Below are 21111 nucleotides of genomic sequence, written 5' to 3'. Positions count from 1 at the left end.
GTTTATTTTTTATTTATTTGATGAAGGTTACTTTATTAAAAATAAACTGCGCTTAATGGTTCTCAAGATTTTACCTCTCCTGCCTGTAGAATACAGAGAGCATCATCTGTGGATAAAGGGGGTAGTCAGGGCAAAGCAGGCAGAAAAGGGTCGTTTTGTTTTGTTTTCCACATTTCTGTTATCTGAACCAGCTCTGATAAATGTGGAAACTATTTCTGGCTAAATAAGTGGTAGGAAGCCCTTGTACCTATTCTTTGCAGTGTGTGCAGGGAGCGATCTCGAGATGTTATCCTAGTGTTTTGTTTAGAGCAGTATCTCCCAAGTCCAGTTCAAGCCCTGGCGCCTGCCTTTGATGACATATTTGCCGGTGCACCAAGATAGGAGGAGACCACGGGCAGTGTAATAAGGATGTCGGCTTCCTTTTCTGGGTCAGGCTTTTTGCCTTCTTCCTTCTCACAGGCCTGTTGAAAATAGCTTTCCATTTATAAAATGATGGCAGTAGCAAATGGTAGCTCTGTTTTGTTTTTTATTTTATATCCAATCTTGTTTTTAATGTTCTTTTTTTTTGGCAAAATAAGCTCTGAGCTAGACTCCCTATTATATTTTATGTACCTTTTCGATCTCTGTGGAGAAATACACTGTTGGGAGAATACAGGGAGGGTGTTACAGGGCTAGGATGCTCAGAGGACAATACTCCCAGATCGACAGGGGCCTGAGGGTGGAGGTCACGGAGGTCCAGGGAAGACAGGAGAGAGTCCCACGGCGTCTCTGTCAGTGAGAAGGGGACCCGAGGGCAAGAGGCGGCCCCTTGAAGCAACATGCCACACTGGTGGATGAACGCAGGGCAGGACCAAAAGTGAGTTCTTCATCTGTTGTTTTCAGTAGTGCTCTGTTGAAGTGTTTCTTATTCTTAGAGACTCATCCTGATGAACTTCCTGGACTTTAAAAAAAAAAAAAAAAAAAAAAAAAAAAACAAGATGTCCTGATAACATGAAATGGAAATTTATCAGAAAGGAGCCACTAGGGCCTTCATTCATATCTTCCTAACCCAGTGCCTAAAAACTTATCTCCAGGTTTTTCCTGGAACCTAAATTGAAGAGATCTGTATATCAGTGTAGATACAGATATATAGATAAAGATATGAGGGTACTTCAAAAACATCATGGAAAAATGGAATTAAAAGATAAGTATATTTTGGTATAAAAATATTTAGAAATCCATGCATAGTTTCTTCATAGTAAGCATTTTCCATGAATTGTTTGAAGACTCGTGTGTGTGTGTGTGTGTTTATATATATATATATGAAGAACCCATGTGTATATATGTATGTATGTATTTTTATATATAATTAAAATAATATTAAAAATATAATATAAAATATATGTAATTATCATTGCTTCTTCTATTTCTCTTTTTTCATTTAAAGTTTGATTTGCTTGTTCAATGATTTAGGGCCCCATCAGGAAGAGGAGTGAAGCTAATTGTTCAAAAGAGCGTTAAGGCCACTAGAGAGGAACAAGTATTAGCTATGAGACTTGCATTCAAGGTACAGAAACCAGGCCAAAAAATTCTTTAGTAAAACTTGGCAATTTATATGACAATACTGCTTTGGAGATGGTGCTAATTGGGCATTCTCCCTCCTCCCCCCCCCCCCAAAAAAAAAAAACATAGTTGCTAAAATAATTACATTTCCTCCTGATCTGCTCTGTGGATTGTCACTGATTTAGTCGGACAAGGAGGGAGTGTGTAGCCCACGGGACATCATTGCTGCGATTTTTGAAATTCAGGGTTCTGGGTGCCAGACTCCCAGTGCTGAGCTGTGATCTGGCTGTTACTGATATCTATATTTCCTGATTTTCTCTTTTTTTTTTAAATATAGACATTAGAGACATGCACACATTAAAAGCAAATGTTCAAGATTTGTCTCAAGAACTAATTGCCTTTGGTCCATAATCTATAATGGCTTCTTAACAACCGTCATGCACTATTGAATGGATATGTAATTGAAGCAGTTTAAAAACGAACCAGTCCTATAATAGTCAACAGACTGGACCAACAAGGAGTTGGGGAGATATTAAAGGCAATTCCAAACCCAGTTGACCATAGCTGTCACAGCCACATGGGTAGACACTGTAGGCAGTGACCAGACAAGGTGTAACCACCTGTGCTCATGTCATGGCCCAATTACCTACTTTGCACATCATCGAGTTGATAGGCCACAAAAAAGCAAATAAACCCTATCTTTTAAGTGCTGCCTTCAAGGCCTTTCCCCTGAGAAGGGTTTAGGGGAGAGAGAGAGAATCTGATGCTTTCTGGAGGTAGGTAAGAAGCTTCTGCTAAGAGCAGACACAGAGACTTGTGGATGAGCCATGTCCGTTGCAAAGAAAGAATATACCTGCTGGAAGACAGTAATCCAGCTCGGTAGAAGGTAATTCACCCAGAAAATAGCTCATGAAACATTTGTGGATGTGGCACTAGAGATGGGAGCTCTCCACTCCTTGGCCTTGTTTTTTGTTGCTTTTGTTACTTGTATTTTTTTTTTCTTTTTCCTCCCTTTCTTGATTACATCACGGGTGCTCTCTGTTGGGGTAAGATGGAGTGTTTCGCTGGTGCTGTATCAAAAGTGACCACGGCAGCTTCTATCTCTGTGATTATGAACGTCTGTTGGGTTTTCATCCGGAAGAACTGATTTCCGTTTCCTGTGGCCTCTGAGTTATTTCCTTATCTGTGTGTCGCACGTGCGTGTGAACAGGCGTCTGACCGAAATCAATGACTTCTTAGGATTTCTCCCTGGCATGTATCCCAGTGATTGATTCCTCCGGACTTAGACTCTCCTCAAAATCGTGGTGCCTTTCAAATTTAATTCACGTGGAAATATGCAATAATAGGGCCCTTATCAGGATTTGGGGGGCCGGAACTTTGTTGTGTCCGAGTTAGCACGTCTAAGCAGTAACTCTCAATTTCCTCATTGTCTCTAGGCTCATTTTTTGCTGCAGGATATGTGAGCGTTCTGATAGATTAGGTTTCCAGTCCTCAAAATCTGTGAAAACCAAACATACTGTTGCCTTAATTATCTTAATCATTTCTTTTGAAAGGCTCTGGCCTGAGATTATAGAAATGTACCACACATCTGATAGCCCAACTCAGTCGTTCCCACTTCTGCAGCCCTGGAATTCTTTTTAAAACAAAAAGTGCGATTATCAGATGTTTCTAGCTTCCTCTCCATCCCCATCTGCTTTCATAGTTTCAACTCTGTAATTTAAAATGTTAAATTACATTAAAGATGGGAGAGTTCTTTCCTTTGCCTTTTCTGCATCGCTAGGGTTTGTTTATCACTTCTACAAAACAATATGAAACTAGTAGTGCGTGGAGGCACTTTACAAATTCGTGTTGGATATTACCAGCTCTGCTGCTTTCCCAGTGTGATGATAGTTTCCACACTATCCTGTAGTTTTTATTGTTTTCTTCAATTTTCTCTCTCCCAAATGTAAAACGGAACAAAACACAGAATAGCAGAAAAAGTCATTGATTGTGTTCTGAAATTTCAGGAGTCGAGTGGGTCACTTAAAAATATTTATTTATTTGAGAGGTCGAGAGCGAGCGAGAGAGCGAGCAAACGCAAGAGTGCTCTCGTCTGCTCCTTCATTCCCCACATGCCTGCGAGGGCAGGGCTGGGCTGGGAACTGAGTCCAGGTATCCCATGTGGATGGCAGTAGACCAATTACGTGGACTGCCACCACCACCTCCCAGAGTGTGCATGCACAGGGAAGTTGGAGTCAGGAGCCAGAGCCAGGTATTGAAGCCAAGCACTCCAATAAAGAACACAGTTACTTTTTTTTCTTGGATTTATTTATTTGAAAGACAGTTACAGAGAGACAGAGGCAGAGACAGAGAGAGGTCTTCCATCCGCTGGTTTACTCCCCAGATAGTCACAATGGCTGGAGCTGGGCTGATCCATAGCCAGGCGTCAGGAGCTTCTTCTGAGTCTTCCATGTGGGTGCAGGGGTCCAAGGAGTTGGGCCTTCTTCTACTTTCCCAGGCTATACCAGAGAGTTGGATCAGAAGTGGAACAGCCAGGACTCGAACCAGCACCCATATGGGATGCCAGCACTGCAGGCGACAATTTTATCTGCGATGCCACAGTGCTGGCCCCAAGAATGCAGGTATCTTCACCTGCATTTTAACAGTTGGACTAAACACTTGCTCTCCAAATTGGACATTTTAAAGTCCTCTGACATGCTGCGCAGTGTGGTTTACAGACCAACAGAATTGGCCGCACCCGGAGTTTTGAGAATGCACACTCTGACCCCGCCACATGCCTGCTGAGTCAGCAGCTGCACGTTCAAGACCCCCGAGTGATTTGTATGAAGCTGGAGAAGCAGTGTGTTAGGCCAAACTTCCAATCTCAGTCTGCAGAAGACGCAAGCAAGGGTGACAAAGCATTCCCCCCGAAGATACAGGATGCTGTCCCTTTGTAAACTGCTGTTTTGTTACTGTCTCCTCTCCACTCTCCCTTCTTCAGAGAGAAACAGCATCAAGGGTTGGGCATCCCTCAAAATGCATTCTTTAGGACTTTCTCCCTTAACTAGCTAGCTTAGGGCCATGTCAATCACTTTCAGTACCCTGAAGATCCGTGGTTAGAGACAGTGAGTTCATGCCGATACCACATTGTTTGTTGTAAAGCAGATCCACACTCATGTGAACCTGAGTTCTCTCACCTGCTGGATGGAGACCATCACACCAGTTAGAATCAGAGATGAAGGAGGAACACAGCACCACAGGAGAGGAGGCACGAATGTTGTCAGTCACCCAGTGTTTGATTGACAGGTGTTTTCGAGTGGATGCCGCTGTTTGTAACCGTTGAACACAGAGAGGCAATCGCTGGAAAAGTAACTCAAATGCATTTCAGCATGAGGGTCGTTTTCAGACAAGGTGGTATCCGAGACCCACAGGTACACCAGCATGCTGGGAAGCTGTGCCTTGGTCAGCTGTCCAGATGACTGTGTGACTGTCGGGATTCAAACCTGGGTCTTTTCTGCTTGTTGGACGTGATCTTTAGTCTGTCCTTGCGGTAGCAAATATTTGAGGACATACTGAATATAATCACCGATTTAGATTTAGATCAGTTCTGATTCTCAGCAGTCACTGTGAGCGATTTGCGCTAGCATGGGAAAGCTAACTGAATTGCTTTTCTCCCACTGCCGCCTCAATGAAGAGGAGGTAGTGGGTGATCATTGCCTCACTGGGTTTCTGGAAGAATTCACAGTGGTCACAAGGAGCCCCAGAAGTAGTGCCTGACCTGGAGTGGCATCCGGGATGTCACTGTCGTTAGTATGAGCATCCCTGAGTCAGGGAGGTCTTCAGTTTCATTCATGAGTGAAATATGAAGAGTTTCCTGTGGAAGTAGGTGCTAGGAGTTAGAATAATGTTTGAGTAAATAATTTTTCTGTGTTTAAAGGTTTCCTTCCATCCTAGAAATACAGAAACCCATTATTAAAGAAGTTAGGAGCCATGAGTTTGAATACCCTATGGCAGCCTTCTCGCTCATCCTCTTCCTTCTCCCCGTGGACCAACTCAGGCCACAGGGATTCACCAGCTCTGTAGGGGGAATCCTTATGTAAGGCTAGTCCCAAACCACGACTACTATAAATTCTTGTGAAACTAGTTGCTTGCCCTCTTCTTTGGGTGGAAAGACAGGAGTTTGTGTCATTCATGGATCTACACAGCCAAAAAAAAATAAATAAATAAATTTCAGTTTCCTCCCCCAGTAAAGTGACTTTATGTTCATTTTTTCAGTACATATGTACAAAAAATCCAGGATGGGCATGTCCTGTACCTACCCCCATTTTCCAAATGAGGAAACCAAGGCCTAGAAAGGTGGTATAAGTTTTCTTGTGGAACTCGGCTTTGAATGACAAGGCATGGATTTCAGACTCATTCAGTTCTGTGCCAGCCGAGCCCAGAAAAGAAGTATAATTGGAGCAGAGGAGGATATTATGGAACTAAATAAAAAAGTGCCCCCAAGGTCTCCCCATAACAGTGGTGCACTTGGATTTCAATTTCCAAAGCTTGAGTTGCTTGGAAGAATATTCCAATGGAGGGTGGGTTCACAGTCCTTTTTCCACGTCAGTCTTCTAATGCATGCCCTGTAGGTACAGGAATTCTTTCTAAATCAAATGTTTTTAAGTGTATTTTCATGTGTTCCCCTTTAAAAAAAGTCATCATCAATTCTTTCAGTAATTTCTCGAGTCAACCTGTTTGTGTATTTGCTTGCTTGTTGGTCTGTTGATACCCCTTGTCATTCTGCACTCTGCCACAGTCTCTTGAAGTATGTGGGATAGAAACAGGGATAGAAGATAGAATTTTAGCCCTGAGTATGAGGAGGGAGGTAAAATCCTGATTGTGTGCAAGTAAACTCCCTTTCTAGGTGTTAAAATAGAAATGTAAAAGAGACGATAAATTCCCAGACAGGCAACCCGTAGAGACATTCCACTGTGATCTACAGGCTGTAAGCGCAGTATAGTATCCCTTAGGCTTAATTTGGTGCCTGCCATGTCATAAGGCCATCAAGAACCACATGAAGGTTGAATGAGCAACATGAGTGAGCTATTTGGTAAAGCCAGCCGGAAGAATTCTAATAGGAGCACCTTATTTCTGTGTGTTCTGCTTAGTGTTCAGGAAACACTCATGGCTGGATTCCGTATGACCTTCCAGCAACATTTTAAGATGAACAACAAAAATAACCTAATTATTATGGATTTTCCACCTTAATTTTACACATATAAAACATAAGACCTTGGTAGCTATACCCGTAATTATTAATTACAAGTAATACATTAAGTAGCACAAGTGGAACTATTGGGATGTATTATAACCATCAGTGATCACATTAATAATTATACAATGTTGAAATCAACACTGGTGCCGTTCACTGTAAACCCAGAAGACACAGTTACGTTTCCTGCAGAGGCAGAACACACGTGTTCACAGAAGCATCCACAGAGTGAGATAAAGAGTTCTCGGTGCTGGCTGATGAGTTAGCATCACTGGAGGGGTTCTCAGGCACACCTGTGCATGGGAGCTCTTCTCAAAGGCTCTGACTTAACGATGGGGCACTGGTGCCAGTCAATGATATTCTACTTTTGAAAATCCTAGCTGGATTTTTTTGAGTGAAGAAAAATCTAAGGTGGACCATCAACATAGCAAACCCTGGCCTTATAGCCAGCGGATGCTTCAGAACCTGTAGGTGGCTGCCACTTGTCAGAGCAGATCAGCTTCTCGGTCACATGGATTTTCTAATAGACAAGCTGCGAGAGTGTTCAATGCACATCGGTGTGTGTGTGAGATGCAAAATGAATTCAGGATTTCAACACAAGAATAATCTTGCTATGGGTGATATGAATCCCAGGTTTTGTGTAACTGCAACAATATAACAGAAATAAGAGGCCAGATAATGAGAGGTAACCAGAATCTTTGACAGTCCGACTTAACACCAGTATATTTGATGGAGAAGGTCTTACTGTCTGGCCTCCCACCTGCCTACTCAGGAAGTTCACTCTGAACATCTAGCTTCTCACATCCCTTCCAGGAATCCTCATGGCTACTATCTTAATGGGACTCTGAGAATTCAGCCATGGGTGATTTTTAGAAGAAAGAAAATAACAGAGAGATGAGATTTAGCCCAAGAAAAAGAGTGGGCTGTATGGCAATCCACAGGACTAATATAAATGTCCCACCAGCAGGGTCAGATCCAGAGACTCAATCGTTGGTTTATAAAAACCATCTTAAAATGCAAGGGCATTTGGTGCCATATGAATAAAGAAAGGGCTGGCCTAGGTCGTCCCATTATCTCTACTTGTTGTTAAAGAGAATGCGTTCATGAATCTTTCACCCCTAAATGGCATCAGTCACAAGTAGGCACCCATTACTGTACTGCTTTGTCTTGGGGGAACTGAAAGGGAGAGGACCGTCAGGAGTTCGTCCACAGAGACTAACACACCACTGCTGATCAAATGCATTCCCATGAGTGCCCCGAGAAGCACCTCTGAGTAACTGAGACTTGGGATCGGGAGCCACGCCAGCTGTGTTCCAGTTTCACTCCCGGCACTTGACATCTTGCTGCTGTTACATGAGGGGCCCTCACATTCCTGGAAGATGTTTATGATGCGAGAGCTGTGCATGGATTTCCTTTTTTTTTTTTTTTCAGCAAAGTGAACTGTAAATTCCATTTTCCATGAAGCTTTTGAAGCATCACATCTAATCTTTCTATGTTTCTCTGTCCTCATCTGTGAAAATGGGCATGGTAAGAGGAGTTCAGATGACAATTAGCTGAGTGAGTGCACAGGGTATGCTTAGCAACTTCCTGTCATAGATGTCTGCTCCGTCAATGTTAGGTAGTGGTCTGCGGAGCCAACAGTCCCGGGAACCAAGACAAACATAGCCTTGCTCCCCGTACTCAGCCATTTATAATTTAATCACTTTTAAAAGATTTATTTATTTGAAATAGTTACACAAAGAAAAGAGAGGCAGAAGAGACAGAGAGAGTAAGAGGGAGAGAGGGAAGGAAGGGGAGAGGGAGGGAGGGAGGGGTAGGTAGGTATTCCATCCACTGGCTCACTCCCCAGATGGCTGCAACAGCTGGAGCTGGGCCAATCCAGAGCCAGGAGCTTCTTCCAGGTCTCCCACGCGGGTGCAGGGGCCCAAGCACTTGGGCCATCTTCCACTGCTTTCCCAGGCCATAGCAGAGAGCTGGATTGGAAGTGGAACAGCCAGGACTCAAACCGGCGCCTACATGGGATGCTGGCACCGCAGGCAGTGGCTTTACCAGCTGTTTCACAGCGCTGGCCCCAATCATTTTTTTCTTAAGTTAGTAATCCTCCTTTCTCCCACAAAGCCTTGCTGTCAGTTTGTTTTCCTGGGAAAGGTGGGTTTTGAAATGAAATGAGGGTGGAGTTGAACTTGCGGTCTTCTCCAGGGTAAGAAGGAGCTACAGTCTTGAGTGCTTCATGGGGGCACTGCTTCCTAAGCCAATGAGAATGGTGTCCCCCTTGAGCAGGTCAATAGCCAGGCAAGGGTTCTTATTAAATGTAATTATTATTAGGCCTAATTATAATTATTATTATTAGGCCTCTCCCAGAAATTCCAACTGGGGGACGGTCAGCGTTGAAACTCAGGAACCTGTATATTTAACAATCCTAGGTAATTCTTTAAATACCAGTAAAAGGTTATTGGAGATGGGGAGAGAACGCTGATCTGGTGGTTCACCCTCCAGATGCCTGCAATGACCCTAGCCAGGGGCAAAGTCAGGAGCCAGGAAGTCAACCCAGGTTTCCCATGTTGGTGGGGGGGAATCCTATGATGTGAGCCGTCCCTGCTGTCTCCCGGGCTATGCATTGGCCAGAAGCTGGGGGTAGGACCTGGAGCCAGGAATAAACCCCAAGTGCTGTGATATGGGGCATTGGTATCTTAACAGACACCTCAACTGCTAGGCCTAACACTTGACCCACCATTATTATTTTTTTTTTTTTTTGATAGAGTAGACAGGGAGACAGAGAGAAAGGTCTTCCTTTGCCGTTGGTTCATCCTCCAATGGCCGCCTCGGCTGCCGCACTGCGGCCAGCACACCGTGCTGATCCAATGGCAGGAGCCAGGTGCTTCTCCTGGTCTCCCGTGGGGTGCAGGGCCCAAGGACTTGGGCCATCCTCCACTGCACTCCCTGGCCACAGCAGAGAGCTGGCCTGGAAGAAGGGCAACCGGGACAGAATCCGGCACCCCGACCGGGACTAGAACCCGGTGTGCTGGCGCCGCAAGGCGGAGGATTAGCCTAGTGAGCCACGGCGCCAGCCCCTACCATTATTCTTGACGGAAGTTGGAAAAATCCTAGATTAGGAGGTGCAGAAAGTAGGAAGGCATTTTGATGAAGGAAGTAGCACCAATAGAGTTAGATATAGACTCAGGAAAATGGAAAGGCCCAAGCAAAACAATTTCTTGAATGAATTCATAGGAAATGATAAAATAAAAGAAACATGCAGATTGAGACACAATTGCCTTTATAGTTGAACTTCTCTTTAGGAGTGAGGTTTGAAGTAGATTTTCCTAGAAGACATCTAGAAACTGGAAGTTACCCTTCCTGGAGAGTCTGTGAGACTTCTGAGGTTGCATTCTCCACAGCCTCCGGAGTTAGGGTGTCCTGGAAGGCAGCATGGTGGCCAAGTGGAGTTGAGAAAAAGGCAAGCGGTGCAAGTGCTTTGGAAACTCGGCTACCTCGCTACTCTGGTGTTGGTCCCATACCTACAGCTTCTCAGCTGGGGCCACATTACAGTCAGCAGTGGAGCCTTTTGAAAATGATGTCTTCATCAACCAAACCAGAGAGCCCACGCTAGTTATGTCTCACCCTTAGGGTGCTCTTAACCTCTGCAAGGGACACCCAAGGTCAGAGCCACTCAAGTACACAAGGAGTCCTTGAACTTCACGTCAGAATCACCCAGATGTCCCAAGAGACTACTTATGTCTGAGACCCACTCACAGAGTTTCCCATGCAGTTGGTCTTGTGTGTATCCTGGCCCACTGCCATTTTAATATGGAGCCAAGACTGAGAGCCACTTAGGCTTTCTTTATCATCTACAACTGAGAAACAAACCAGTATACTGAAAATCAGCAGCATTTTGAAGCTTAAATCCTGTATTGAGTGAAGAGCAGGCTAGGGTAGCATAAGGAAGCAGCACCTGGTACCAACCTGAGACGTGACCCCACCATCCAGAGTGCATTGCTCTGGGTATTTAATGTGCCCTCACTTGTTTGTAGATCGCACAGTTCTCAGCTGTGTCATCAATCTTTAATCATCTCTCTCCCTGGTCATTTGGATAAGTGGTTTTCACAGAGAGGATAAGTGATGGTGAGCCAGGGATGGGCCATCTGAGTATGTCATTGGTCTTAAAGTTCAAAGTGAGAGAACCAAATATCAATAAAAATAGCTTTATACAGCGGAAACAGACAATAAGAAACCTGCCCCTACTAACGGTCCAAGAAGAGTTCTTTTGTTGGCTGAACACGTGGGACACCCCTCCCCATCTTTACTGTGGTAAACCTTTCCTATTGATCACAGTTATAGTCAGGCACAGTTGAGAGAGGGGGATGATCACAAGATTTTTCTTGTGGAATTAAGACACTTTTGTGATGCTTCTCAGTGACATTCCTAGGATGCAATGAAATCGTATGGATCTAAAAATAGTGGCGGTCATTTGGGGAGTGAACCAACGGAAGGAAGACCTTTCTCTCTCTCTCTCTCTCTCTCACTGTCTAACTCTGCCTGTCCAAAAAAAAAAAAAATAGTGCAGGACTGATGTATCCATTAGCAATTAAAAAAAAAAGAAAAAACACACACTGAAGCTCTTTTTGGCACTGCTGTGGAGTCCATGAGGCATTCTTTTAAACATCATTATTGCTGACTCCTTTAGCTTAGAGCTAGACTTGGTTTCGTAGTCAGAAGTCATCTAAGTGTTTCCAACAGGATGAGTTATCAAAGGAAAGGAATCCCTTTTGTTCAGAAACTTGCTCAGGATCCCAAAGATGGGTAGGGGAGGTCGGAATCAGAATACGTAGGTGACCATCAAAGGGGAAAGGAAGGGAAGAAGGGAGAGAGGGAGGAAAGGGGAGAAATGAGAAGCAATAGATGGAGGGGTAAAGGGAATGGAAATGGGTAACTCTCAGTTCATAGTGTCAGAAACATGGGCACCTAACTCATCAGTTTGTGAGAGCCTGTTCCTAAGGGCCCGCCCCTGGGACACCCAGGCCACCTTTGTTGGTGAGAGCAGTGCTCTCCTGGGCACTCTGCACAGGTCCTTGGGAGGGCTTCTTGAGTGCCCCCTAAGAATATCATACCTGTAAGGAGGGGTGCCTGTGTCTTTACCCCTTGTGGAGATCAAGGATCGGTCAGAAAGAGTTTAAACAAAATATCTCCTTCGTTTTCAAGGATGTTAATTTGCGCCTTAAGCCTAGGGAATTGGAAGCCAGATATTCAGGGAGTTCAAAAAAAAAAATCCATGTTAAAAAGATAGCGAAAAATCCAATGAAATTAATAATTTTATTGTTTTAAGGGAGGCAATAAATGAACTTAATTGTGACTTTTGTTATTGGAATAAAAACAGTTAAAATAAAGACTTTCTCCAAACATGTAAAATTTGGTTTCAATTTTATTGGAATAGCTATAACTGGAATTTGCAACTGAAAGTTAAATTCTAGGGAGTGTTCAAATGGTAGCTCTGTTTATAGTCCAGTATACCTCTTACAACCCTGAAGCTTTCTTAAAATATTTTAAAGAAATGTTCAATCACTAAATGCTTTGTGAAGCAGTGAAGATTTGAACAAAACCAGTCACATGAAGACCCCCTAAAAATGCATGTAGCTTGGTACTTGCTGATCCATATGCATAGTGAAATAGAACAAACGAGAACCCAGCTTCTCTGTTGCTGCTTTTGAGGCATTGAAGAACCTAGCCAGTCTCATTGGGCTGGTTTTCTAATCTGCCTGGCACAGACATTGTGTTTTCTAGAGAAATCAGAAGTAGCTGTGAATTAGGAGACATTCCATTGTGGAGAAGCTATAGTTTCAAACAACTTAAGAGAGTTTTGTCATCTTTTTGGATTTACTAAATCAAAACGGCATTTTCATTTTTGCTTTTTAATTTGAGATTGTTAAAAATCATTTGGCAGGATAGGGTTTATTTCAGCTGATGCATTCTCTTTCCTCCTCTAGATAGAAAGCCCAGTTTGTTGAGGAAATTATTATCCATAACATGACACCATATAATATTCTCTTCTGAAGTGACAGCATTTCTTGTTTCCCTTAAAATATTTTTACAAACTTTGATAAGGTCTGAAATTTTATTATTTTCTTAGCTAGCTTTAGTATACTCTTTTTCCCCGAAAAATGCAATGTTTTTTTTTTTTTTTTAAAAAAGCAATCTCCTGTTAGCATAGAAATCTGCGTAAGTGCAGTTTGAACTGCTCTGGCCTTGGAAGCATCCTGGCATGACGTCCTGGTAACACACAGTATTAATATCCCTGTGCAACAGCTTGTACATGGCCCATACTCGGACATCCCCATGATTCCGTGTCAGAGGTCCCCGCATGCCTGTTTCATGATCTTTCTAAACTCTCAGAGTCGCAGGCACATCAGCACATTCCTTGCAACATCCATTCCGATGCAGCACCTACCCCTCCCTTCCCCTCATCCGTACACCTCGAGCCAGTCGGCAGAGAGCACATGTCCCCCTAAGCGAGCAGTATTGTGAATCTTATCTTCTCTTCCAGAAATCAGTTCGTCTTCGTTGCAGCAGATGAAATTTCTTGTAACACCTCTGCAGGTAACAAACGTTGCTACTTCTTGATGCATCCATCCAAATCTCAGTATCCTTTTTTTTTTCTTCTTCACATGCTGCAGTTGGTCACATTAGAAAGTTTAGTTTGAAAATAAAAAACAGTGTATCTTTGGAGTATAGCAGAAGCCTTTGAGCTCTGCTGTGTAAAAAGGACGCGAGGCATTTGGCTAATTGTGATGTTTTATTTCTAATTTTAGTAATACGTGGTCCAGAAAAATAAGGCTATGTTGAATGGTTTCACAGCAAAATCTCCTGGTATAATCAGCACTCTTCTGGTGAAAAATACTCAGTAGGGGATAGGAAGGGCATAGACACGTGATATGAATTCTGTCTGGGTTCACAGAGATTGATGTGTGAATTATTTGGAATCTTTATGGAATATGGTAGGCACTGAAAGACTGAGTCTATAAAGCTAGGGGCATTAGGGGAATCAAATGCAATTATCTTTGTCTTAAGGGGATCTTCAGTCTACCGGTATTAGCAAAGATCCTCTATTTCCTTTCTTTTAAAACATATCATGAGTAGTAGAAACTTACAGAAACAGTCTTTAAAATAAAAAAAAAAAAAACAGCACATTTGCCAATGGAAATTGCACAGTTGCATGATGTGTCCATCACAATAATGCCTGTCTGTTTGCTTTGGTGTGGTTCAGAGAACAGTTAAATTTGGACTTTGATTAGCATGGGATTACTCGATTAAATGCCAAGATAGGTGAGTGCCTTAACTAACCAGATTTCACCCCCGCTGCCATCATTTTGTTTGTTTTTATGACCCAAAACTACTGCTAGGGAATCTTGCCAGGGTCTTGCTTTTAGCCAGCGAGGGAGAATCTATACGTAGCTGAGCGTCCCATGAGCTGAAAAAGCACATACCCAGCTGTCACTGGTCGCATCTGTCAACAGAGCAGTGCAGGCAGGCGATGTGCTAAGGCTTTGCTCCCAGTTGAGAGTCTCTGGTGAGAGTGAATGGAAGGGAAAGCAGCTAGAATTGTGCTCACCCTGAAAAATCTGCACCAGTTCCATTTACCTGGTGGGTCTCGGCATTTTTAATGGTGATTTAAGGTCTTACCCTGTGAGTTTAAGAGGCATGCATGCTTGTATTGGAAAGAAGCGGCACACTTTCTAGGAAAGCTCTGTGTGTCTGCTGCTCCCTGTGAGGTGCAGTGACACCCTTAACCCTGCACTAATGCCTCGTGGTAGAAAATCAAATGTGTGCTACACCTTTGGAAGTGGTGGGGGAATGATGTTGGGGTAGGAGAGTTGTTTGGCATCTTCAGAGAGAGCTTTAAGGCAATGGCGCCTGAAAGCTTGAAGGGGAGACTGGTTGGGAGGGAGCAGGAATGGGGAGGAATGTTGGTTAGTAGGTGCCATTTGTGGATGCACTGCTACTCCCCAGCTCTGCCTTCCCCCTGAACCCTGTGCATGTCCCTGGGTGTCTTAGGTCACATTGTGACATCACAGATCAGATGCGGGAATGTCGCAGCATAGATGGTAGGCGTGGACTCGGCTGTGCCACCTAGTAGCCCCTGCCATCTCAGCAGGGGCTGCACACACATGTTCCCAAGAGGAGTGGCAGACAGCAGAGGTCCTTGCGAGTGTGGCATGTGCTTACACCCCCTTTAGCTAATGTGGCGTGGCTGCTCATTAATCCTTAATGAATTGCTATTGATCACATTTGACATTGGGAGAGAGATACCTGTTCCTTTGATGGCCATATTAATAATATGCGTTATGCTTGCTAAGATTCCATCTGAAGCCTGTGTTTTGAATCAAGTGTGACAAAGGAGGCGGCATATCGCCTAGTGTCATGTTATCTTGGCAGCCAGTCTACCCTCCTCCTTGAGTGAAAATGGAAAATCAGAACTGTGGGGTCAGCATGGGCCATGGACACACAGAACCACCCAGGGTGCCCTCATTCTAAACAGCAGATGGCCTGAGCTGTGAGTGTCCAGTCCCAAGCTTCCAGTAGGGTGGCTTTAGTGAGTCCTGGGAGCTGCTGGTTATCAGGGGTTGACACAAGGCGAGTCCTCTCCTTTTAAGTGGAGCAAGAAAGAGAACAAGATGCTTAAGATCTCAGTGTGTGGGGCTTGCTGGATTTTATAGCTGAAATTCTTAGGACGCTGTGTTCTTGTTACCTTGCTGGCCACAGTTTTATTCATGGCTGCAGGTGGGGATGACGAGATGGCAGTCATTCCACCGTGGCAGCCACAGTGCCCCCCAGGGAACGTGAGCGTTTTTATCTTGTTGTAGATGATGTCAGAAATGCCTGGTGTGCTTTTGCCAGTCACATGGAACACACGCCCCATGCTGGCATCTGTGGTCTGTAGGAGTGTACTCACCAGTAAGCGTATCTTCTTAGAGGCTCCAGAAATGACTTTTTTTTTTTTTTTTTTTTTTGACAGGCAGAGTAGACAGAGAGAGAGGCAGAAACAAAGGTTTTCCTTTTGCCGTTGGTTCACCCTCCAATGGCCGCCGCGGCTGGCTCACCGCACTGATCCAATGGCTCATCGCACTCCCATGGGGTGCAGGGCCCAAGCACTTGGGCCATCCTCCACTGCACTCCCTGGCCACAGCAGAGAGCTGGCCTGGAAGAGGGGCAACCGGGACAGAATCCGGCGCCCTGACCGGGACTAGAACCCAGTGTGCCAGCACCGCTAGGCGGAGGAGTAGCCTATTGAGCTGCGGCGCCGGCCTCCAGCGATGACATTCTTCATCTGGTTGTGTTTTGTTCGGGCAGCTCCTAAAGAGCAGGGACTCACTTGGGGAGTCCCTGGAGACTGCATTTTCGCAGCAGCAGAACGGCACCTGGGGGGCATCTACCTTGGGCACTGAGAAGCTTCTGTCTTGCCAGCACCTAGAGTGTTTGATGAGTTGGGGTCTGCAGGAGATGGCTGAAGTGGGGGGAGGATTTTCCCTTCTTAGACTGGAGGTTTGCTTGCCCCTGGGATCCACTGGAACTCTTCCAGGATGGTCCAGTAAGGCAGCAGTAGGTGGGCCTGGTGGGGGACTAAAAGGTCATTTCACCCAGTCTGCGTCTATCGAGTGATTGTCCTGTGTCAGAAACTGTGCTAAGCTCTGAGGTCATCGCGTTCCATGAGCTAGGAGAAACCTTCCATTACCCCCAAACCATGTATGATGGATAAGCGTGTAATGTATCTGTGTGATTTATTAGAAGAATGAACCAAAAAGCAGGGCAGGGGACAGAGAGGTGCAATCTACTTTAGAGTCACTGGTTGTAGAGGGCTTCTGTGAAGAGAGGACTTTGAACAGGGGCCCGGAACAGAGTGAGCCATATATATAATTGTGGAATTGCAAGTACTTCTGGCTGAGTGTGCGGCAAGTACAAAGGGCCTGTGGTTGAGAGGTGTCCGATTTCCAGTGTGGGCTGAGTACATCTGTGAAGGAGAGTTTTTGAGAGAGATTTCAGAGACACAGCCAGAGGGCAGAGACGTTAGAGCTTGGAGACCGTGCAGAGCATTTGGGATTTGAAGTGCAAGAGGAAAGCTCTGGAAGGCGGGCTGTGATCTGACTTATTTGTGAAATGCTCCATTAGGCTGCTTGGTGGAGCCCAGACCCCACTATGGCAAACACAGAAGAGAGGGCATCAGTTGCAAGGGGGGGGAGGTGCTTTTAGCTGTCCAGAGAGGGGTGACAACAGCTCGACCCCGCTATTGCTGTGTGGCTACTGAGCAGTGGTCGTCTCTGAGCTGTGTTTTTGAGTGGGATGTGTGGTTGGATTAGAAATCTCCAAGGGTCCCTCTGGGTTAAGTGACCACTCCCTCTCTCCTGCTCTCTGGCTGTCTCGATTATTTCCAAGCAGTCACTGTGAAAAGCCAGCCCTGTTTCTCTGCAGTTATTCTTCCTTGTATAAGGTTTGCTGGGTTTTCCAGGGTATAATTTTAGTTGCTGTCATTTATTGAGCAAATTCTATGTGCGAGCTGGTTGAGAAAGTGCTGTGTATGTGTGTGTGTGCATGCAAATAAAACTTACCACTCAGCTATGTGAGATGGGGGTTATCATCATCCCCTTGTTGGAGATTAAAAGATAAAAACACAGCCAGAGCCGTGGCTCACTAGGCTAATCCTCCGCCTTGCGGCGCCGGCACACCGGGTTCTAGTCCCGGTCAGGGTGCCAGATTCTGTCCCGGTTGCCCCTCTTCCAGGCCAGCCCTCTGCTGTGGCCCGGGAGTGCAGTGGAGGATGGCTCAAGTGCTTGGGCCCTGCACCCCATGGGAGACCAGGAGAAGCACCTGGCTCCTGCCTTCGGATCAGCACGGTGCGCCTGCCGCAGCGTGCCGGCCGCGGCGGCCATTGGAGGGTGAACCAACGGCAAAGGAAGACCTTTCTCTGTCTCTCTCTCTCACTGTCCACTCTGCCTGTCATAAAAAAAAAAAAAAAGATAAAAACACACTTATGCCCAGAGAGCCTTGGTAACTCATGGGGTCCATCAGTGCCAAAACTCTTTGCACTCGGTCACACTGGCTCCTGGGTGCTTCCTTACCTTGACCTTGGAACAAGGACTTTCTGCCTCTAGGTGGAATTGTCCTTGCTTTAGCAAAGCTGTCTTGGCTCCTGGAAACCTGAGTGGCGTTGTTGCTCAGTTGTTGAGGGAAGGCAGGGTCATTGGCTGCTTCTCTAGACCTGTCCTGCTGGGAGTTTCTGCAGGTTGGTGTGTCTGTGTCGGCAGCAGCTCTATGTTGAGTGCTTCTGCACGCTGGGCACTGGCCTCACTGTGGAGATGGAGCGGTGACGGGAGCAGAGGCCAGATCCAGGAGTGTGTTGCACACTCGGGGAGTCTGAGGTTTAGACAAACAAGGTGTGGTCTAGCTTAGTGTGCACCGTACACAGGGCTTGAACCGGTCACTTCTGATACTGAGTTGAAGGTGGAGATCTCCCCGCTGGCCCCTGCTGGAGGGAGTAAGAGAAAACGTATGTACACGGTGCAGGTGAAGGCTGGGATTGTAGCATCAAGGCCAAAATCCCAAGTGAAGACCCGTGCTGGGGGCTTAAGCAGCCCCTGTAGGACCCCCTCCCCATTTCCAGTGGGTGTGCAGTACAGTCCTGAGGCCCGGAGGTGAGAGTCTGAGATAGGCTTGGCCAAGTGAATGCAGGTGCAAAAACTTCGGGAACTGACCCTTTGGGGAGAGGTCACCTCAGAGTTTATTAAGCAATTGTGAGAGGTAATGTTTGGCAAACCTGGGGCACGAGGTGCCTCACACACCCCTTCCAGCCTTTTAGCCCCACCTCTCAGTGTGTGTGCATGCACACACATATTTGCGGAACTTCGGATCCTATTTAGGGGAAGTTTCCAAATTGGCCATTCCTCTCATTGTTCCTGCAGCACGTTTCATCTAATTGTCTTCTGCACATGTGGGTGATTTGATTATTCAACAAAGTTGTCATGCGGCAAATGGATTTGTGCTTAATTGGTCCGTTTCCAATAAAGTGTGGTGTGGATTATAATAGGGGCAGTACCGGGCACGAGGGGCGCACAGAGGCAAAGGAGCACATTTATGGAGAGCTGTCTGTGCACAAAGCACAGCTTGAGGCATCTCCCTGTAGTCACAGTACCTTATAGAAATAAAATACCCCTGATTTTTCTTGTGAAAATTAGAGATACCCAGATATCTCTGAATTAGCCTCAACAACAAAGATCGGTAGTAAGGTACTTCCCAGAAGTTCAAGGAAATATGAATTAAAAGCTAAGTTTGTATGTTGTTGCAAACAGATGTGGAAACCCATGCACATTTTCACTTTATGTATTTTTCCATGAACTTTAAGATTTATTTATTTGACAGAGGTAGAGACAGAGGTCTTCTATCCGCTGGTTCACTCCCCAAATGGCTATACAATGGCCAGAGCTGCGCCAATCCGAAGCCAGGAGCTTCTTCTGGGTCTCCCACGTGGGTGCAGGGGCCCAAGGACTTGGGCCATCTTCTGCTTTCCCAAGCCATAGCAGAGAGCTGGATCAGAAGTGGATTAGCCAGACTCAAACCGGTGCCCTTGTGGGCTCCTTCTATCAGTGCAAAACTAAAAGAACAGTGTTTTGCAGATTTAGAGGGATGTGAGCAAGTCCCTGCATGGGCTCTTGTGTGCCCTGCCTTCCCGACCCCCTGGCCCCGAGATTCTGATTGCTAACTCTACACAGGGAGCCGGAGTCCATGGATCCTAACACATCCCCCCAGATAGTTCCAACAGAGGCATCCTTAATCGATTAGGATCTATTTCAGTGGGAAGGAGAACATGTGGTAAGATTTTCCATTCTAACGACCCCTAACTACATGGCACACTCAAGCCCACCTTGGGCTGAGTTACACATGTAAATGACACATGCATTCCGAAACAGCAGCAAAAAATGTAAAATGTTCCTTAGTGATGGGATGTGAATTACACAGTGAAGTGCTAACAGTTGGGATACATTGGACTCAAGATAAAATTTTCACTTTTTAAAATGTAGCTTCTGTAAAATTTAAAATGGCCTAAGAGGCTGGCTTTGTGGCCCTTGCTCCCTATCTGTTGGGTCGTCCAGTTCCAGATATGCAGTTTTGCTGCTTTTACTCCAGTGAATCCTGGAAGAGTTTGTGTGCCCTCAAGAACTGTTCTCGGAGCTGAGGGGTACACTAAGGAATGAAAATATTGCAGCAGATAATACAGACACTGGTGTGTGCTCCGACTTAGGGTGGAAAGGAAAGGCCAGAGCAGTGTGTGTGTGTGTGTGTGTGTGTGTGTGTGTGCCTACCAGAGGAGGACATGTTGGGGGCTTCAGAGCCCAGCACCGACTTCTTTCTCACGCTGCTTGTAGCTTCTCCGAACTTTTCATCTGTGTGCTTGGGGCAGGGGACAAGCCAGCACACAGCACTCCTGGCTGCCCACCGGTTTCAGGAGTAGATTAGAAAAACTCACTCCAGAGCCTGAACTGTAGACGTGGCGGAGCGGGTAGGAAACCGCTCAGTCCTCTCACTCTCAGTCACTAACACTTGCTCGCTCACTAACTCCCAGTAACTCTCATCTCACGCTCGCTCCAGCCTTGTGCAGTCAGAATGCCCCACTCTTGTCTCCATGCGTGCATAGGTGGACGGAGGACGGGGCCCGGGGAGGAGAAGAACTTTGAACAATTACTTGGCAAGGAAGTAGCAGCGGCAGATTTTGGTTCTAGGAACTCCATCCCTGAGGAATCCTTAGTTTGTGTTCAATCTTGCTTCTGTGCAGGATACTGAAGGTGTCAGAAGGAGTACAAGCACAGTTTCATCCCCATCATGGATGAAACTGTAGCTGGATTAGCATCATGGTTTCAAAGCATGTCCACCACAGAGAGTCTGTTCCAAACATTAACTCACCACCCTTGCACGAATGGTTCCTGAAGACTTGTCCAAAACTTGGGCTGTTTTCTTTTTATCATCTCAAGTTGGGGCACACTGCATTATTGTAGACCTTAAAGCCTGGAACTTGTAGAGTTTTAGGGAATTTAAACTGTAGAATTTGGTATTTATATGGAGCTAAGAAACATAGCGAAGAGTTCCAAGACAGGAATCTGCAAGGCCTTCTGTGGAATCCCCTGCCCTGGACTGGGCTTCCTTGTCTTCGAGGTGAGGGCTTTTGTCACCAGTCTGAGTTCACAGAAACCCTGCAAGCCAGAGGAACACGTTGGATTCTGCAGGTGCAAAATTGCCAAGATCTGTCAGAGGGCTTCCGTCTCCTTGAGGAGGATCTTGAGGTTTTTACTTCATGATGAGCT

General features: G+C 45.6%; 1 protein-coding gene across 50 annotated transcripts in view; it reads left to right on the top strand.

Annotated features, from left to right (window-relative positions):
- Positions 1-21111, top strand: part of RBFOX1 (RNA binding fox-1 homolog 1) — a 1595659-nt gene that overhangs the window by 1564528 nt on the left and 10020 nt on the right. For 32 of the 50 annotated variants that reach the window (XR_016225944.1, XR_016225945.1, XR_016225947.1 and 29 more), the window contains one exon: positions 13311-13363. The exons of the other annotated variants lie outside the window; for them this stretch is intronic. Coding sequence is in view for 29 of the 32 variants with exons in the window: in XM_070063963.2 (XP_069920064.1) it covers positions 13311-13363 (53 nt within the window). In the remaining 3 variants the exon portion in view is untranslated. The remainder of the gene's footprint in view (positions 1-13310; positions 13364-21111) is intronic. 50 annotated transcript variants of the gene reach the window in all.

Source organism: Oryctolagus cuniculus, chromosome 19 (genome assembly GCF_051225735.1).
Source record: "Oryctolagus cuniculus isolate XC-2025 breed Fujian yellow rabbit chromosome 19, ASM5122573v1, whole genome shotgun sequence".
NCBI lineage: Eukaryota > Metazoa > Chordata > Mammalia > Lagomorpha > Leporidae > Oryctolagus > Oryctolagus cuniculus.
Note: the sequence above shows the minus strand (reverse complement) of the source record. Positions and strands in the feature narration are given on the sequence as shown.